At 37.1% G+C, this 21,188-nt stretch overlaps 1 protein-coding gene and 1 pseudogene across 16 annotated transcripts in view; one reads left to right on the top strand and one right to left on the bottom strand.

Moving 5' to 3' along the window:
* The window catches only part of PIAS2 (protein inhibitor of activated STAT 2), a 103,079-nt gene extending 83,359 nt beyond the window's left edge, over positions 1 to 19,720 (top strand). For 6 of the 16 annotated variants that reach the window (XM_019936993.3, XM_073790692.1, XM_019936995.3 and 3 more), the window contains 3 exons: positions 5,272 to 5,411; positions 10,233 to 10,270; positions 12,960 to 19,720. In XM_019936993.3, coding sequence (XP_019792552.1) covers positions 5,272 to 5,411; positions 10,233 to 10,270; positions 12,960 to 13,142 — 361 coding nt within the window. In that variant the 3' untranslated portion in view covers positions 13,143 to 19,720. Of the gene's footprint in view, positions 1 to 1,657; positions 4,341 to 4,899; positions 5,412 to 7,406; positions 7,580 to 10,232; positions 10,271 to 12,959 lie in introns of those variants that run through there. The other 10 variants (XR_012325388.1, XR_012325389.1, XR_012325390.1 and 7 more) reach the window with 10 other exon arrangements.
* On the bottom strand, positions 3,674 to 4,024 carry LOC117307699 (small ribosomal subunit protein eS25 pseudogene; annotated as a pseudogene).
* Positions 19,721 to 21,188: the final 1,468 nt, after the last annotated feature.

The raw sequence follows: 21,188 nt of genomic DNA, 5'->3' as shown, positions 1-21,188 counted from the left end.
TTGGCAGATCTAAGTCCAATGGATGAAAGATACATGGAAAAACTTTCCGTTGGAGTTTTCTGAACACTAAGAAAGTTGATGTTTTGTGCTAAAATCACATTTTCTGTGTTAAGAAAGAGCGGATGCCACCTGTCCAGGTGTCACAGTGGAGACTCAGGCTATGGTTATATCATTTCTGTAATCCCTTCCAACTCTTACATTTTTATCTCCTGGTTTTTGTTCCTGGTCATTCTGTTCGTATCCTCTCTTTTGTGTCAGCATCTAGAAACTTACACCTCAGCATCTGAGGTGTAAGTTTATCATAGGACTTCTTGGTCAATGATAGTAAGCAAATGGGAAATAGAGGAAAAACAGGAAAACTTACTTTAAGTTACAGTCTAAAATTCAGGTGAGCAGTTATTTTTTAAGAGGTATTGTTTTTGAAAAAAATTATTCTTATAAACAATTTTTCAAAGCATCAAGAAATAAAAAGCATTCTGTTAACACTTTGATGGTAATTCTTCTAGCCTCTTTCCCTGCATAGCCTGTCAGAAGAAATTGGCACCTTAATCTAAGACTTTTAGGAAACCTCTGCTATTTTTCTAAATTAAAAGATAATTTTAAATATTATGTCCCTACCCCATGCCTGGGAAATTGAATGACTGCTTTGTCATTAATGAGGAGGTATTCTAAAGACAGGAAACAAAGATTAGAAATAGATTAAGAATCATTAGCAAAATTGAATCTTTTAAAATATTTTTATGATCATAAAGGGGGAGCACCCAGTGAATTTCAGGTTTATGGATAAAAATTCAAGTTACTGAATTTTCAGACATGTAAGTTGGGGCCAAGTATGATGAATTCAGTGATCTAGTACACAGTCTGGAATACTAATGTTTGCTGTCTAGCAGCATGCCAGCAGTTTACCTTTGTGCTGTGATACTATGGATACAGCTATAAAAATTTATATATGTACACATACTTATTGTACACATAAAGCCTGTGTGTGTATTTGCCAATCCTGTGAGGAGGGAGTAACAAATATTAAAAGTTTTAAAAAATGTTTTTATTATTTTATAACATCACATGCCCACAATTCCACCAGACATAGCCATTTACATTTCTCCATGGTTCCTGTTATTCCGTATCTATAAATACATCTTTTTTTGCATAGGCATCAGAATCATTTACCTTTCTGAATGTGGTCTTTGTGAAGATTCTGATTACAACAAAAATCTTTCTACCAGTAGGTAATTTGATAATCCTAACAAATGACGAATTTCACCCATTCTATATAAAGTTGAATTTGTATTAATGGTTACAAGGTTCAGGTAATAGGAATTAACCTACACTAAATAGTGTGATGTTTGCTGAGATTTTAGATACTGATTTAATAATTTGTACTGTCAGTGGGTTGTGACATTTTCATGTGTTGTGACAGCATTTTGTGTTGGAGAAACAAGGAATAGTTGTTTAATCACTCAAAAGTTTCATGTTATGAGAACAGAAGATATGCAGTGGTTAAGAGTTACTGTGGTTAAAAAAAGAACTAAAAAAAAAAAGAGTTACTGTGGTGACATGTCCATTGGGACATTGACCTTACTCCTCTACAGATGGAAATAAAGGGGCCAGGGTAGGAAAATGAGTTTTATTGTTGTTTTCTATAAATCTGATCCAGGTTGAAAGGTCAGTTCAGGATCAAGACAAAAGACAATCTCCAGTGTGAGACATCAAAGGACGAGAAGAGGGAGCAAGAGGAAGGCAGTCATTGTCTTTTTCTTGTAAACTTGAAATTTTTCTTTTCATTTCTTTCAATGTCAGAGAAAAAGTGATAGATTAAATGTACCTTTAAGTAGGAACTTTTTAAAATAAATGAAATCGTATGTATGTGTGTATATTGTATGTGTGTATATATATGCACACACATACATATATATGTATACACACACACACACACATATAGGTCTTCTTCAAAAGCTTGCATCTTAAAAAATATATATATGATTAAGATATTAATACTGTGAAACAACCATAATAATCAGAGCCACTTTTTAAACCCCCTCCTTAGTACTAACATATACCAGTGTCTTCATTCATTCATTCATTCATTCATTCATTTATGGCTGTGTTGGGTGTTGATTGCTGCACGCAGGCTTTCTCTAGTTGCGGTGAGCGGGGGCTATTCTTTGTTGTGGTGCGAGGGCTTCTCCTTGTGATGGCTTCTTTTGTTGCGGAGCATGGGCTCTAGGCACGCGGGCTTCGGTAGTTGTGGCTCACGGGCTCTAGAGCGCAGGCTCAGTAGTTGTGGTGCATTAGCTTAGTTGCTCCGCGGCATGTGGGATCTTCCCGGACCAGGGCTCGAACCCGTGTCCTCTGCATTGGCAGGCGGATTCTTAACCACTGTGCCACCAGGGAAGTCTCTGTCATTTTCCTTCTTATCCCCATCTCCCATCCCCCAATTTCTTTTTTTTTTTTTTTTTTTTTTTTGCAGTATGCGGGCCTCTCCCGTTTCTGAGCACAGGCTCCAGACACGCAGGCTCAGTGGCTATGGCTCACGGGCCTAGCAGCTCCGTGGCATGTGGGATCTTCCCAGACCGGGGCACGAACCCGTGTCCCCTGCATCGGCAGGCGGACTCTCAACCACTGCGCCACCAGGGAAGCCCCCCCCCCCCCAATTTCTGATACACATTCCTGTGTGGGAGGTAGGATCATTTGTAATTTGAAAACACTTTTGGTGATTTTTTGGTCTACTTTCATCCTTGTAGAGGACCAATGTCTTCAAACCTCCAGAAAAAGATGTGCTTTAATATAACATACGTACTTGAGCTCATCTCAGGTTTTCTCTTTCCCCCTCTGGAGTCTACCTTTGTGGTTTTAGGTTGACAGGTAACACTGGAGGCCAAGAAACCTTCTGATTCTAACCGAGGCAGGTTGCTCTTTTTGTCCATCTTCATCTACATCTGGAAAATGTGTTTTGAAATATGAGGCTTATGTTACCGTCTCAAGCATGTTATATTTCCTTTGCCTCCCAAATGGATCAGTTTAAGATTCCTGAACTCTGACCTATGTTATTTATTTGCTTTTCTGAGACTAGCAGTTGCCAGCACAGCCATGTGTGTCCTCTCAAGATGACTTCATTTTCCTCCTTTCCAACAACATCTGTATTTTTGACAAATAGTACAGAATAACAGCTAGACAAGAGCCTCATGTTATAATGGAAACTGGTTTTAGAGGGACTCCAGTGTTTAAATAGGTGGTGATTATTTAAGTGGTTTGAGATTTTTAATTGAGGTTATGAAATAGTTTTGTCAGTTGTTTAGAGTATGAAGAATGTCATCCAAATATGTCATCATTTCTTATTACTAGTATTTAATAATCTGAGCAATAACAGGAAGTTTCAACCAAGGGAAAGGACACCTAGAGGTCCTACTTGTCATCTCAGTCTAACTTTGATGGTTGTACTGTTTCTGTCAGTTGTGCTTCATCTTTGTAGTGGTCCCTTCCAGCTACAGAGCTCTGTGCCTCTCTTAATAAGCTCACGGTAGTTTACTGGCAGCGCTTTGGAATGCTGACCGTAATGTCCTAATGACCTAATGTCCCTGTGTCCCCGTCCCCCACCCTCCTTTTTTTTTTTTTTTTTTTTTTTCAGTTTAGTAAAGTTTTACTTTTCAAAATGTACAGTGGTGGGACCTGTTTATGCATCTTTACTGGCAGCTGGGGCATCTCCACCTTTGGTGTTTCTGGTATAAATTATTTGAACTCTGTGCTTTGAAACTGGTTTAATGGGTCCTTTACTAAGCAGCTCCTGAAGGGCTGCCCTGGCCAGGGAACTGTGAATCTTCAGTCTCTCAGAGACAACAGCTGGGGTTTTAAGCTTATAGTCAGGAACTTTCTTACAGAGTTTGTCTTATGTGGCTTTGTCAAACAAGACTAGGTTATTGAGCTTGTCCCACATTTTTTGCCTTTGGTCTTTGTCTTTCTTGGCTGACTTTCCAGCATCTATCTTTTTCTTGTCATCCTTGTGTGGCATTGCAGAGCTCGGAGAGCAGGTGCTACCACTGCAGCCTCACTAAGATGCTGGACAAAAAGGTGGCCACCATCAGCCAGAGGGTCGGTAACATGGCTTAGTTTCTTGTATATGTTCAAGATGTTTTCTTGAGAACTTCTAATTGTTTACCCTGGACTAAGATAAAATGAAGGTTAAGTAGGAAGAATGCAAAATCATCTCTCTTTTTTCCTGAACTTTTTCAAAAATATGTTTAACTATACTGCTTCTTAAAATTATAAAGTTATTATTATTATATATATAGTGTGTATACGTACATGTATAAATACCAGTAATAAAGTATATCTTAAGTGTATTTAATTTGTGTTTTTCATAGCATGAACAGCGAATTTCAAAGTCGTAAGCCCTCTTAGAAGAGTAGATGGTATCATGGTAGCCAGTGTTTTTATTTCTGGATATTATGTCTGAAATCCTGAGTAGTTGTCTTATTCTAATTTCTGATTGCTGCCTGTTGTTATCAGGCTGGCTGGCTTTAGGACTGGCTATCTTTGCTTGGGTGATTCCCAGATAAGATCGCTAATAATTAATACAGTTCACATTAGAATGGAAGAAATCATGCTTAAGCTATAGTAAGTAGCTTCACTCATAAAGGTACTCTGATTTTAATCGAATCTTAGAAGTCTTCTATTTTATTTCTAAATTTCTTTATATATAAAATTACTAATATTCACATACATGTTACATATACATTAATAAAATCATTATGTAGAGTATATTCCTGTTTGTGGATCAAAGTTTTATGTATTGCTCCAGCACTGTCCATTATGTTTTAACGCCACCTTGCTCTTTTTTTTTTTTTTTTTTTTTTGCGGTATGCCTCTCACTGCTGTGGCCTCTCCCGTTGCGGAGCACAGGCTCCGGACGCGCAGGCTCAGCGACCATGGCTCACGGGCCCAGCCGCTTCGCGGCATGTGGGATCTTCCCGGACCGGGGCACGAACCCGTGTCCCCCGCATCGGCAGGCGGACTCTCAACCACTGCGCTACCAGGGAAGCCCCACCTGTGCTCTTATGTCACAGCTGCTGTTGAGAGCCAACATGTGTTCATGTTAAAGTGAAGACTGTTATGAAAGAGGAGAGTGAGTGGAGTACTGTGTAGTGAGTAGCTGCCGTATAGTTGTTTGGAAACTTAGTGAACTTAACGACTGACAATGCCCAGTGGTACAGCCCTTCTCTCCTGTGAACTAACAGCCAGATTGTTTGTAATTTCCCGTGCTATTTAAAACAGGGTTCTCATGTATCAGCCATCTTCTGTAAGGGTGCCCAGTGTGACTTCGGTTGATCCTGCTGCTATTCCGCCTTCATTAACAGACTACTCAGTACCATTCCACCACACGCCAATATCAAGCATGTCATCAGATTTGCCAGGTATGTGAAGAGGTGTTTTGTTTTTTTATCAAGTTTTACCATTTCTTTTTATCTTAATCTGTGGAGCAAATATAATTTAAATATCTTAAATAGAAATGCTAAGGAAATTGCTAAGGAAAGGCTTCCTGTAAAGGTAGTATCTGTTTTAAATATATCACATTCAGTTCCTATCATTTAAACTATAGAGCAATCTGTAGATTTTGATGAGAGGACATACAGTAGGAAAATTTTACAGAATTTATTCTTCCTCATAGAGAATTTATACTGGGAGACTCTTTCTTCGTTTATCATGGAAGCTTCACAGGTTAGGGAGACTGTTTTCTCATACTTTTTTTAGTAGCCCATCACTTCTTGGTATCCCATCACAACTTCAGAATATACTGGTGTACTGTGAGGTCAGTGTTGCCTACCAGCTTTACCCTGTAAAAATAGGACCTACCTGCTGTTTCCCTAGAGCTCTGCCTAATATTGAGGGATATCTTTTATATGTATGTTAACTCAACAGTTAAAAGCTTCAAGGCTGCTTGAATAACCTTAGTACCAAGACGTATGCAGCCAAGGCCCTACTATAAAATTAAAGCTTTTTCCTCCCTCCCTCTTTTTCTCTCCCTACATAGCCATTGTTTTTGCAGACATTTTTTGGTCGATCAAATTTGAGCAAGTTAGTACCAGTGACTCTTAAATTCATGACTTCCCTTCTCTTTGAAGGGCCCTTTTAGTGGAATACAGTCACCTCCTCCTGTTAATTTTCTGGATTTAGGAAATTAATTTTGACCTATGATTTATTCTTCTTGCCCCTCTTAGTAAGGTCTTTATTTTTAAGCACAGTGTATATTCTGTTGGGCAGAGTTTGTGTTGTTGAAAAAGTTGATAGTTGTGTACTCTGCCCCAGTGTAATTTTGTCACTTGAAATTTGTTCAGCATTTATTCAGTTTGAATAAACTTTAATGGAAAAGAGTAGACTAAAAATAGTATCCATCAAAAAAAATGTTAGGTACCTTTTGCTTCTTAAATGTGTTTACTCCACATGTACTTTGGGAATTGGTATTTTAAAAAATTGTTTGTAAACCCAGCTAGCACCAATTATAGAGTATTTGTTGATACAAAGCTTGATGCTGAGTTACAGGTGAGGTTTCATGGTCCTAAGAAAGATGGAAAGTCAGAGAGTCTTAATTCCTTACTGCCATGTTTTGCTTTAACTGTGGCTAGTTTCAAATGAAGTTGAAGAGTGTCTACATGTCATCTTACAAACAAGCATTCCAGAAGGATTTGTTTCCTAAAGATCTTGAATTAAAAATCCTGAAAAAAGATAATGAACGTTCTCTGTTTTTACTAAGTGACTCTGGCCATTTAGCGATAGAATAGGTACAATGTACAAATCACTTGCCCTGTTAGTTTTTGAGTTATGTGAGTTTGGATGAATTTTTAATTTCAGGGAATTTATATTATTTCAAAATTTGGGCATAAAGTCAGCCTATTTACTTTATAAAATGTACAGATTTGAGAAAAACAGTAAAATATGTTAACTGTGTATTTCATAAAATGCATTTGAAGCTGACATTAAGGAACTAAGACTAATATCCAGGGCTGATATTTAGCCAATATAAGCCAATATAGTGATACTAATTATTAAAATGTTGAAAGGCTTTCTTATCAGTTGATAAACAGAATAGAATAGGAACTGTTATACTTTAGAAGAGTTACCAGTTTACCGTCATCTATGAATTATGTAGCAGTTACTACATCTAAGTAGTTTAGTTTTTACTTTGGTTTTACTGTTAATATGCTCTTTTGTAATTAGTAATTACTTTGGGGATTTTTTGTGCATAATTTTTATGTAATTAGTCATACTGTACAGAGTTTTGATATTTATAAGTTTAATAATTTATAATAAAATATTAAATAGAACACCAAGAATGGAGAGATGACAGACTTTTAATACATTTCTTAACATTCCTTTTAAACATCATAAACATGAATCTTCTGAATCTGCAGGAGAACAAAGAAGAAATGATATTAATAATGAACTGCAGCTTGGAACATCTTCTGATACTGTGCAACAGTGAATGCAAAATAAAACATAATTTGTATTTATGGAATGGAAAACAGCTTGATTATTTCATGAAAAAATATGACTGCCTTATTATTGCTAGTGCCATATTTGTCAGGTGGGAATAGTGCTCAAAAGTTGTATCATTAAAATTTGAAAGTGCTAAACATTTACATATTTAATCATGTAGGAGTTATGTTTTGTTAAAGTTCATGGCTCAAGTAAGGAGAATGTGTTGTTATTAATAAGATATACAGAGTCAGTTTCACATGAAGAAGCATTTAAAATCTAAAACGACAATTTTATCAGTATTGACAAAAGCATTTAGAATATACCATCAGAATTTTTAGCACTGCCTGCTTTTTAGTTAAAGATGAGCATTTTCAACTGTGGAATACTTAGGAGGGCCTAAAAATACGTCAGTACAACATATCATTGCAGTTCAAACTTACGGTGAAATAAGAAAACAGCATTTTACTAAACTTAGAAAATAAGGCAATAACATTTGATCACTGTTCATGAAACGTCATCTATTTCATGTAAGGGTTTTAATAGTCTGTACTTACAAAGTAGAATTGCAAGACATTGTTTGTAATCTTTTTTTAATAGGAATAACATCTGAAATACTATATCGAACTTCATTGTTACTGTTTGAGAAAAATGGTTTCAGTGAGAAATATTTACATTAAAAACATTATTGAATTTTGTGTATACAGCATCTGTGTAATGCTAGGGAGACAATGGGTTTCAACCAAAATTTCAGAAAAGTTTCTAGACATTTTATTATGGCATTGTATAAGTTACCATATTCAGTTATCCCTGGATGAGGTGTCAAAAGATATAGATCAAACAAATCTCTTAAAATGTTTTATCAGTAGACTGTATATCTACTAGCACACATGAAATAATCATCAAAGAGAATTGCAGTACATCTGAAGAGATGGGAATTGAAATAATGAAAATGTGGAGACACTTGGCACCTCCTCGATGGGCAGTCTCCAGTGCTAGAACTACAAAAGCAGCTTGAAAATTATATCAAGCCTGTGTATTTATTTAAACTGAAGTTACAAAATGGGAATAAACTTTAGAAAATGAGCATTTTGAGTGATTTGGCTTCAATACACAATATGCCAACAGAAATAGCAATACTTTCTGTAGCTTTATAAAGAAATTTTGTTATTCAAATGGACTGAGTTATTCAACAAACATTAAAAGTGATTGAATATTTGAAATTAAATAAGCTTTTAAAAGCAGAAGTTATTATATAAATAATGTTATATACCATTTGAAGCAAAACAAAATTAATACAATTAAACCAATAAAATGATATGCAAATAAACTCTTTTTGTGACGTAGTCCATAATAGAAATGTTGAATGTATAAAACTCTCCGAAGGTGTTATAAGGGCTAGACAAATTGTGAATTACTGTTCAGCTGAAGCAGAGAGAGGATTTACTGGACAGTATCATTAGTGTGAAGAGAAACTCTTTGCTTATTGAGATATGTTACCTACTTAGTATCAATTTAATGGGGAGCTCCTTGGAAAAGTTTGTTGTGATTCCAGTGTTGGCTCAAACCTTGCTGTATCATATAGCTAGTGATAGGCATATGAAATGAAAAATACCAGCAGTTTTCAAAAATGCTTTAGAAATTAAATGACTTCTTTCAAATGATTGGTGCTACAGCTTGTATTACTTGATAAGTATTTTTATCATACCCTTCCTTATTTAGAGATTATCAGGGAATAAATATACTTTAACATTTTGATTTATAAATTTTTCATACTGGTTATTAAGTATTTTAAATATTTCCCACTAATATTCTCTCTTTAGAGTAACAGTCTAGTATTAGAGTACACTCTGTATGATTATTATACTTGAGGTGACATTGAATACCAGCATATAAAAATTCACAGAATGGATAGAAATTGGCCCGTCTTAGTAACGTACACCTAATATGTGATTTTTTATTTTTTTTTAATGTTTTGAAATTTAGTCAAACAGAGGTCTATGGGGACTGACCTTGAAGTTTATTGCTAGATTTTTCAGACCTGAAATATTTTATTATTTATTGTTATAACTTTAATATTTCAAAATGGTATTACTGGGCAACGTTTTACCACAGTTCTATTTCAAAAGCATAACTGGAGAATCCCAAAGCTTTGGTTTAGAAAACTGCATTAGCTTATAACCCAGCAAACCTTGGTAAGATTTAGCTTGTTAGTGAGCAGCAGTTAGCAGGTGCTTGCTTTGTGCAGCACGTTGAACTGTGTACTGCTACTCTTGTTGTGGGAACCGGGGAACAGAGCTGTCCATGAAATAGACATTTATCTGCCTAAGAAGTGATATTTTAGATGAAGCTCAGTGTGGTGTATTTCTAAAAAATAAATGTGAAGTACCTTAAGAGTCTTAAGTATGTTTTGTTAATGGTCCGAATCCAGATCGTCATCTTTTCATTTTATTGCTTCTCATTCTGCTAAGTGATAAAGGGGGAGAGTTTGCTTTGACTAGTCCTATTTATCTGAAAAATTTTGGACTGCCCCCTTTAAGTCTCTGGGAGGCGGTTTTTCTAGTTGTTTTGTTAGGAAATATGTTCATTTTTGGGTTTTATCCACATAAATATCCTGATTGTGGTATAGACCTTCCCTATGGCAGAATGGTAAGACCTTAACCCAAATGTTTTATGACTTAAGATAAATAAAAAATGATTTAGGGAAATAATTCTTGTCTCCAACATATGAGACAACTATTAACAGAACATTTTTGTTTTAGGTTTGGATTTTCTTTCCCTTATTCCAGTTGATCCCCAGGTATGTATCCTGAATTTAAGCAACTAATTTGTATTTGATTGTTGGTTGTGTCATACTAACTAAAAATGACCAGTTGCATAAAATCAGGACAGTCAACTCTCAGTTACTTAAATTGATGGAAAGGAAATACTATATAAATATTTCACAATTTTACTTGGAGGGATGAAGTTGCTAGTTCTCAGTTTATTATATTTTGGCCTTTAATACTGGAAGTTTAAATTATATTTTATTTAGTTTAATATAATCAGTTGGCATTTCTTACGAGCATTTGAGTGATTAAAATGAGGGGAAGCAGTGCTCAATGACTGGAAGTTAAAACCTTATAGAGACAAGTTGTAAAACACTTGCTCTATACATAGAAAATAGCTGATGCTGATTAAACAGACTGAATCATTAGCTTGATTCTTCCTTGTTTTTAAAGGCAATCAGATTCAGACTTTGGAGATGCCCTAATCTAAAATTGCTATAAACCAGTCATTCCTGTTTTCTTTGTCAGAGATAAGAAACTCTAGTATCCCAGCGTCCCAACATGAAGACCTTGCAATGAGTGTGGACTCCACTGATAAGGCTTATAGCAGAGGCAGAGCAGAGGAGGAAAAGGCATGGGAAAAGCTGAAGGGAAGAGCAAAACAGAGAAAGAGACTTTGAGAGAAGTGTTGAGAGTAGGGAGGGATAGAGGACGAGCCATGCACCACTGCTTTGTAGGCTGCTCAGAATCAGCTAACCACAGGTCTTGTATCAGCTTCCTGGTTCAGTACTCTGTATTTGATCACAGAAACAGCACTGGAAATTTGGGCCCAAGGTAACAGGCACAGAATGAGGAGTTTCTTCTTCTCACCCTGAGTTGACTTTGTTACAGCAGTAGATTCTATAGCAAAATATCTATCTGTTTTTTAAGGAAATAGATTCTTCAGGCTTAAAGTATTACTGTTTTTAATGTGAATCATCCTTTTTTAAAAAAATGATCTTTTAACCTAGAGGATTTTGATTTTATAGGGCTATTTAGCATGCTTGGTGTCAGGCTAACTTGTTGCTAAGCCAAATGAAGGGTAAGGTTGTGCTTTCAGTTTTCCTTGAATCCTTAGATTTGTTCTACTTTACCTCCACATTGCCCCCTTAATCCCTGTTATCCTTATGCAGATGTGTTCAAATTACACATAAAGGCTACAGAGTTAGATTGGCTGCAACCTGAGTATTGTAAGATTTCAAGATGTAGAGGCTATTGATAGCAGGACTGTAGTATCTAGCATTCATTATACAAATGAAGAAGGGTACCATTTTACTCCTAGGTGGTCAAAAACTCCCTCAGAGGTAGTAGAAATAAAATGTTAACTTTCTGGGCTTTTTCCAGATTCTTGGCTCAATTTTAGTGGAAAATTAGAAATTGATTTTAAAGAAGTTTAATACCTGACAATGCAACTCTCTTTAGAGGTTCTTAGAAGCTCTTTAAGAACTCCCCTTGAATGTCTTTGTGCCTGGCATTCGTTTTGTTGATGAACCAAGACAATTGTCCATCCTAAACATTAAGTTAACTTTTTTAAAAGGCACCCTGAAGTTTAGTTGTTGCCCTTCCACTGACTGGCAGCCTTAAACCTGGGGCCGTTGTTCCCATTTTATGGTCTTTTAGAAGATCATGTAGTCTAAACAACTTCAGTTTTAAATTTCTGTTTTTAATATCTCTGATGATAGGCTGAATAATATATAGAATTGATAATATTGATCGGATATCCTTACTGATCTTCTTTCATACAGTCAATCTAAACACAGACTTAGGACCTCTCTTGTATACTGGACCTCACTTATCTCAATCAAGTCAGTGCAGTTGTCTCTCACATAAAATATTCTATGGTGATATAAAGCTTTTAGCTCTTGTCTCCCTCTGTTCCTCCAGGTCAATATTAGAGTACTAAACTCAGGTCGGAATTAGTTTGGGAATCAGCAACTAAGATGTTAAAGAAACCAGAAATTTGAACAGTTGGAAGGTGGTGTCAAGCAAGCATCTCAAAGGAAATTAGATTAGATTAGATTTCCTTTAAGATTTATTCCAAAATTTTGCGAATACCTGAGATACCTCTCTTTCTGAGCATCCCGTGGTAGTTAGCTACCGTGTAGTCTCTTATGTTAGAATGTATGCTATCTTCTAATTACACAGGTTCTGTTACGTGTATGTACAAAGGAGTCAGATGCTGCCTTCCCGCTGATCAGTCTTAACATTATTCCTTAAGGGTCTGATTAATACTAAACTTTGAGAGAATTACTGAATTTTGCATTAGCATTTTTCTTAACACCATTAAAAATAAGTTTATTAGCCTTTTACAGTGTGTTTTAAATCTGGTATAAATACATTTAGTGAGCAAATTCTTTTTGAGATTAAGTATGAGTCATAATTTTGGGGCCAGTATTTAGTATTAAATAACTTTAGTTATTGTTGACATTTTTGTACTACTACATATTTGGTCACAAATTCTGTGAGTTTTGAGACAATCAGGAATATGCTGCACTCACAAAATAATGTAAAATGTTAAAATTCATGCCACCTTCCATACAAAGATGTGAAGTTTTGAGAAGTTTTTAAGTCCCACTGAGATTTAAATATGTGGCTATCACTTGTGCATATCTAACAATTTCTAGTCTCTATATTTAAAATCAATGTAGCCTCTTCCTCATCGACATCATTGTTTGTTTCAAGCAGTACTGTCCTCCTATGTTTTTGGATAGTCTCACCTCACCCTTAACAGCAAGCAGTACGTCTGTCACCACCACCAGCCCCCATGAAAGCAGTACTCATGTTAGTTCATCCAGCAGCAGGAGTGATACAGGGGTCATAACCAGCAGTGGAAGTAACATTCCTGACATCATCTCATTGGACTAAAGGAGGACTCACTCGATTCTAGGAATCATTCATTAAAACTGCTGTTTCTTGGATCTCTGGTCCGTGGAAGCTATTTTTTTGGTAACGATTACTTTGATATTTATTGAAGTGTCAAATGGATTCTTTTGCCTTCTGAGAGATGAACACAGATGACTGCAGCAAGAACCACATGACATGCAAGGATTTTTCTTATTCATGCTGTACTCTGAGCATCAGATACATTCAGCTGTAACTGCATCTTCTTGAGAGATGGATTTCAATTTCATATGATACTGGTTGGATTCTACAAATCAGTTAAAATTTTTTTTGTTGTAATAAACAGCAATAAAGTTATGTAAATATTCAAGTAAACTTTTTTCTAATTAAAAAAAGATGTAATCAGTGATTCTGAAATGACAAGTTTTGTTTAATCTGATGTGAAGGAAAAATATATGGAAAGAAGTTACGTTTGCCGAATGAGCCCTTTCCGTGGAGATTTGTTCTATTTCGTTGAAGTAATGAAGTCTTGATAAGTGGCCAAAGCTTGGGTTCCACTTTTCTTCCTGCAGTTCCACTTTTCTCCCCGATTCCATCAAAGAAAAATGGCCTTTGTGTTAAGCATTTTCCCCTGGTTGTTGTTTACACTTTGGTATTGTGTGCTGATGAATACAGAGTGAAGTTCTGGGATTTGGCTTTTCTTTATTATTAGTGATTATGTTGAAGAAACCCTATGCAGAGTCTTCCCTGATGTAATGTGTGTTATTTTGGTAATCATACAGTCTTATTCAAGAGGTTTCTATAAATTGGGGGCTTACCTTCTCAAAAAAAAATTCCCTGCAGCCATCAAATGAAATGTTTTTAGATTAAGGTGTGGGCTGGAATGTTTGTTAGAATTTTGTTCACACTGTCTAGAAATATTGAGAGGTTGGAGGCAGTGGAAGAACAGATTTAGGGGCGGTGGGAATAGCAAAGTTTAATTTCTTCCTAAGAACTTCTTTTGCTCGTTTATTTTACAGGATAATGTACAGATCTGTGTTGAAACTTTTCAGTTTAGTAACACTGACAAAGAAAATATGTTTTAGATCTCATTTTTCTCATAGCAGTGATTTTCAAACTTAAAGAACAAACAGTAGCAAGGGGATGGGGATGGCATCAGATTTCCCTTTCCTTTTTTTAAAAGGAAATCTTTCCTGAAGCCACAAAAGACAAAACAGAATTAGAAATGTTTGAATATAAGAAAGGTTTGAAGAGGAGAGGATGGGCCTGAAACCCACTTTGAAAACCACTCTCTTACTGTGTGTTTGGTTTTAAAATCTCTCAGAAAACTGTTTTACCCTTAGAGAAACATTTTTATCCAAATTTTATACTTTGCTTTCATTTGGCTGCAGAATTTTAAGTTCTGAAGGACTTAATACTTCCCTAATATTTAGCTTTCTCTTCTTAAGCTGTATCTACTTTAAAAATAAACCTGTGTTAAAAATGATTAATCTAACTGATTTCTCAAGCTGAAGTGCCCAGATGAAGAGTCCACCAATTTCATTTCGGATAGGGAACAATCTGGGTTGGTGCAACTCCAGGGAGCTGACTTGTCACAGCTTGGTTTTTCACACCTTCTCAAGTTCTCATGCCGCACCCCCCCCGCACCCCCCCGCCCCCCGCCCCTGTGCTCTTTTTGTACTCATTTAATTTCTTGTGATTTTCTACATCATCCCTTCTTTGGCTGCATTATCCCCTTAATGTATTATCCCTTTTGGAGAGTTATAAGCATGGAAAACGAACCTGAATCTTCTTGCAGTAGTTGCATCATAGTTGCCAGTTTTACCTTCTTCGTCCACGTTACAGTCCTTTGGTCCAGATACAGAATTTCTTCCTAGTAAAATTTTATGTTGCTGCTCTAAATATGGATGCAAGTTCTGTTAACTCTGTAATCAGATAGAAAAAATAACCTGATTTGTGTGGTATAATTTGTTAATAAAGAAATGCTGTATATTTGTTACCATTTTGTTACCCTTTAGATGCTCAGAGACCCTCCCCTCCCCAGTTTAACCAACAGTTTTATCAGGTAAATGAAAAAAATTAATAGAAATTAGTTTATTTACTTGGTTCTTGTAAATGGTACCTCTGTGCTTTTATAGTTGTGCTTTGTTTCCTTTTCAGTGTTTTATGTGAACAGTTTTATTGTTCGTTTTTGGTGCTTTACACTGAATTACATAAATTTTTAATTTATCTCATACAGGCGACTAACATTTTTTAAAATATACTTTTAAGTTTATAATCTTAAAATTGAGACTTTTGTGTATGTATATTTGAAGGTGAGTACTTTTCTTTATGCTTTTGGCCCTGTGACAACAACATGCTTATTAAGCCACTGTCCTTTTTTTAGAATGGTCACTAAATATTTTTTATTGAGGCTCTGATTTTGTAGCAGTTTCTTTTACTAGTCCAGATATCTGCTCAACCAAGTATAATTCAGTCTCAGAGGAGGTCATCTATAGCTGTTACTTAGATGTCAGCCAACCAGTGACTATGTTTAAGGAAAGGAACTGCAGTTATTAGTCTCTTACAAACACTTAGCCAACCTGTATTTTTATCTTTATTCACATAGAAATGTTAAAGGATTTCCTTGCTTTGGTAACTCGTGACAATGTAATGGGTGCTGAATGTAGCTTCACACCTAAGGTCTGCTTACATTCACTGACTTTCTGACCCTTAGGTGAGCCGCTTTAGGATTCTGTTTCCATTTCTGCCCAGAAGGTATAAATTCTTTGCATCTGTCATGGAATAATTATAAAGGCCAAACAAAACAGTAGAATCAGGAAAGCTAGAATGAAAATCATGATTTGGGGAAAGAGTGTGAGTATAAATAAGGAGATCCATAACTCTTGGTATAAAACAAGTTTCCATAGGGTAGACACTTAAAGAATTTGAAGAAAGGTAAGATGTTGGATTTTAAATGAATGATATTCAACAGAGACTATTCTGACTTTGGATTCTGACCTTTGAACCATTCTGCCTTCAGACGAGTCTTGGACATCCGTCATTTAGTAACTGAGTTGTCTGCTTTTCTTCTGCCAAAAAAGTATTTATTGTTACATTTTGTCTTTTTAAGTAAAGTTGAATTTTATAAAGCATTAGTTCTCAGCTTTGTCTTTCATTTCTCTCTAGCCCCCAATGGGTGTAAAAAAAAAAAAAAGTCTCTCCCCCACCCCCAAGTAAATGCTTTTATTTTCCTAATCTTTTTCATCTTGGAAAATGTAGAGCAGTATGCCATTTAAACTTGGGTCTGACATTGTATTTTGTGACCGTGGATCTGTGTCTTGTGGGAGCATGGAGTTGTCATTTAGGTTGGTGATTGATGTCTGAACCTGATTCACCATCTTTTCTGCTGCAGTTCTACACGAATATGGTGAAACTTGTGGAAAGAATTTAATACTTCCTCTGCTTTTTTAAGAATGACTGGTTTGTAAGCCCCTGCTTTTTTGTTGTTAAGAACCATGCTCCAATTCCTAGGAGAAACAGATTAGGCTAAATATAAATGCCCATTCTTTAATGCTTGCCTGACTCAATAATGCTTTTTTTCTGTTTATGTTTGGTAATACATGCTTATTGCGGGAAATCTAGACAATACAGAAAAGGGGAAAAGGGCACTTTACTGTTTTTGCATATTTCTTGCCAGTCTTTTAGCTACTTGTCTGCGATTTTACATAGTTTCATTCATTCTCGGTATAATTTGTGCCTTGATTTTTTTCTCAATCTACAGGCATTATTCCATGTCATTAAAAACTATTCTGTATGGATGTGCCATGCTTCCTGTTACCTTTCCCTGTTGGACATTTTAGGTTGCATCTCATGATGCAGTGTTACAGTTCATGTCTTTGTGCATAAATGATTTCCTTAGAATAAATTCCTAGAGGTGAATTTCTGAGTCAAGGATGTAAATACTTTGTAGTTTTTGATTCCTGTCATTTTTCCAAGTGGTTTTACTAAGTTATACTGTAACCATTTGGTATGAGACGAACTGTCTAACCATAGTTTCCAAGAATATGTGCTATTTAGCTCTATGCAGACATCTGCATTAAGACCCTCCACCTTCTGACCTTGGTGAGCTGGGGAAACTGATTTGGAGATAATGGGCAGAGACTTTCTTGGAATGTCTCAGTTTCAAATATATGTATCTGATATGTTCCAGAAACACCTACATAAGGATATCCAAATGATTTTTTACATAGTTTTACTTGCACTATGAAGTAGCCCATTGTTACACTACATTTTCTGTTTTTAGTTAGAAAATCTTGCCTTTTCTTAAATCTTTTGTGCCTGGGGCCAGCCCTTGGTAGCCAGCTCTCTTTTTTTTCCTCTTCCTGTAGGCTCCATTTTGGCCTTTCTGAGCTCCCCAAAGCCAGTAGGATCTTCTGAGCCAGAGGCAGTCCAAACCAAACTGGAAGAGTGGTAAGGCTGAAACAACAAAAGCAGAGCTAAGCTTTGCTTTTTCACTTTGTCTTTTTGTGTTTTCAGTCCCATATTGGTGTTCTCAGGGCCGCTCTGGGGAAAGAAAAACAGATTGCTATCTTCGGATGCTCAAGGTATTATTTTCTTGATTGGCATACCACATTTCCCAGGCTGCTTTTTCTTTTTGAATGGATTTGAAGGCTGCTTTTGTGTTCTCAAAGCTCAACTCTTTTTATGTGAAGAAGAGTGTTGTTGTGTTGTAAAATATCCCTCTTATTTTGGCCTTCATCAAACTATTCAACAAATATTCAACGTGTTTTGTAAGTGTATGTGGGGTAGAGTAGTGTAAAAGATCTGGTCCCATACTTCAAAAGGGTTATAATCAAGTTTTCAAAGGTCAGGAATTCTTACCTACTAACAGACATGCTAAGAACCTTACCAAAATGTCACATTCCTTACCATGGTCCTTCAAAGGGAAGTAGTATTGTCTCTGTTTTGCAAAGGAAGAAACGTAAATTTCGCAGTGGACTTGGCATCCTGAAACAGACGTACCTCCAAAGCCTTCTGACTAAACTGAAGTGGCACTAATTAGGTAGGCTATTTGGGAAACTGATACGGTAATCTAGACATAAAATCATGAGAACTGATTTCAGGTGATGGCCACAGGAATAAGGAAGGAGGGGGTGCTGGGGCCATTTCAAAGGAAGACTCAAGATTCAGTGTCTGAGTGGTTATAGGAGTAAGGGCTGAGTCCATTTCTCAAGCCTGGGTAACCAAGATAATGGTGATATTACGAGACAGGAGGCAGTTAGACTGGACGTTAGTCATTTAGGGGAGACAGTGGTGAGTTTGATGGGAAGGGTGAGGTTTCAGAAAGGGAGTGTCCAAGAAGCTTATCTGTTCTGCAGTCTTAAGTGCAAACTTCCCTTGTCCTCCGTTTTCACCTTCACTTGTCTCCCTTCTATATGTATTCTAGTCACTCCCAATTGCCTACCCTCCCTCTCTCCTCCCTAATCCATGCTTGGCTGCAGGTCGTTCTTTTGATTTTTCTCTTGACTGCCTTGCCATAACCAGTTCGGCTGTCACCTGAAGGCCTGCCGTAGCCTGGAGCTCTCATCAGTGTGGGCTGTGTCCACACTCCATGTATCTCAGGAGATGGTGGTTGCTGCCCTTCCTCTCTATTGTAATGTCTAAATAATTTCTCCCAAAGCTTCTGACAAAAATCTGCCCCTTTTGCAGCCTATGCCAAGAAGTTATACTATCAGTTACCTCTACTCTTGCCACTGATCACTCCTTTGATTTCCTGAAGGCCTCACTTCCTAACTCACAGCACGCTTTGCCATCTCCGATTCTTTCGTATTCTCAGTATCTTCAGTGTTCTGGTGGATGATCCAACGCCCTGGCCAGTGAGATTTTTGGTTACCTCACCTTCAACATTTTCTTCCATTGAAACTCCCTACCACTGTTTAACCCTTTGTTTTCTTTGTACTTCTTGTGCAACTTAGACTCCTTCATTATCACAGCCTTCCACATGTCCTCAGACCCAGTAGAATGTACAGATAAGTGAATAGGGAGATTACAGTGCAGTGGTAAAAGGTACAGGGTGCTATAGGAGCACACAGATAAAGAGAGAATTAAGAATGTTCAGGATAGCTAGAAATTTGCTAAGTAATATTAAGAGAAGTATGTGATATGAAAAGTCTTGTAAAATAGCAAGAAGTCATTGAGTTTTCATGATCATTCACAGTAATGAGCGTTTCTTGAGTTTGATATGATTATCTGCATTCTACAAATGTGGAAACAGATTCTGAGAGGGTAAGTGACTTGCCTAAGGTCATGTAGATCGTAAGCGGGGAGCCAGGCTTCATACCCAGTTTTTAACTACCTTCTCAGAGAGGCCTTCCTTGACCATTCTATCTAAAAAGGAGGTGTTTCCTAACTATTCTAATCTTACCACTGTTTATATCCTATATGGCAGATAGCACAACCTGTGTTTATTTTATGTATTAGTTTACTGTGTATTGTCTGTTTCCCCTGCTAGATTGTAAGCTCCATGAGGGCAGGGGTGATATCTTATTTCACTTGCATCCCAGAGCCTAACATGGTGTGGCGCATAGTAGGTGCTCAATAAATATTTGTGAATGAAGAAATGGTGGATCGTCCTTTGTATTTGACTTACGCTGACTGTGGAAATCACTTGATACCTGAGCAGCAGGCATTCACAAGGGAGGGAAACGAGGAGGCAGATGGATGAAAGATGCTGGGGATTTCAGAGGAAGTCAGCAAACTGACCTAATAGACTCTGAAATCTCAGGGGCAAGGGCCTGGAATGGGGGATTGGTAGGGCAATGCACAGTGGGGACAATAATGTGCGAGTAGGTGTTTTATTAAACCTGAAGGCCTAAGTGACCCCTCGTAGACTCAGCCTACTGTATATGTAAGGCTGGAGAAATTCTGCATGTAACCTCTGTATTTTGTACTAAGGACCAAGTCATCTGGGTCAGCTCTACTGCTCTGAGTTATGCAATACAACTGTAGGTGTAAACATTCTAATTTATCATCTTTAGTCTCTCAAGGCTAACAACTTCACCTAAGTCATTATTGGACTCTACTTTGTAACTGGAACAAGAATCAGTTAATTTGATGTCTCTGAAGTCATGCCCACATGACATTGGACCAGCTACAGGCTTGTCCTATAACATATGGGTAGTACTGAAACCATGGTAGTGTAAGAGCTCATCCAAAGAAGTTGATGAGTGAGGAAAGAAGAGAACTAGACAAGGAACACAGGAAGGGGATTGAGAAGGAGTAGCTGAGCTACCACAGAGGCCAAAAGAATGTATTTCAGGGTGTTTAGTGAAGCTAAAAGCTCTCATACGGGCTTCCCTGGTGGCGCAGTGGTTGAGAGTCCACCTACCGATGCAGGGGACACGGGTTTGCGCCCTGGTCCGGGAAGATCCCGCATGCCGCAGAGCGGCTGGGCCCGTGAGCCATGGCCGCTGAGCCTGCGTGTCCGGAGCCTGTGCTCCGCAACAGGAGAGGCCACAACAGTGAGAGGCCCTCGTACCACAAAAAAAAAAAAAAAAAAAAAAAGAACTCTCATACAATATAAAAAGTATCTATTTAGAAAAAAATTTTAATTTCAGAAACACCATATTTGATTGAATCTAAGGCATCTTTACATATACAAAGAAAAATCTAAACTGTGGCCCATTGCTTTCAATCATATTGATCATAAGAGGTAGTTATTAAAATGTGGGGGAGGATGAATATGCATATTCGAATTTAGGAATTATGGTAATCTATATCTTCCTTTTGCAGTGCATTGGTGAGGGTAAATCTAGGTTGCAGTGGGATGAGGACTGCAGAGTAATGAAGTGAGCAAGTGCAGATAACTCAAAAATTGGCTGTGACGAAGGGTGAGGCTGTAGCAATAGAATTACGTGTGGTTGAGGGATTTTTTTTTGAAGGCAGGAGAAACTTGCATCTCATTTAAATGCTAATTAGGATAGTGGGGTAGAATCAGGAGAGAGGGGGAGGTGAAAATGCAGTGGTGCAGGAGGAGTTGGCCAAGATCATTGGTACACCTAGGTTCCTGAGGAGGGAAGCTGGCATCCA

This window comes from Tursiops truncatus, chromosome 13, assembly GCF_011762595.2.
Source record: "Tursiops truncatus isolate mTurTru1 chromosome 13, mTurTru1.mat.Y, whole genome shotgun sequence".
NCBI classification, from domain to species: domain Eukaryota; kingdom Metazoa; phylum Chordata; class Mammalia; order Artiodactyla; family Delphinidae; genus Tursiops; species Tursiops truncatus.
Note: the sequence above shows the minus strand (reverse complement) of the source record. Positions and strands in the feature narration are given on the sequence as shown.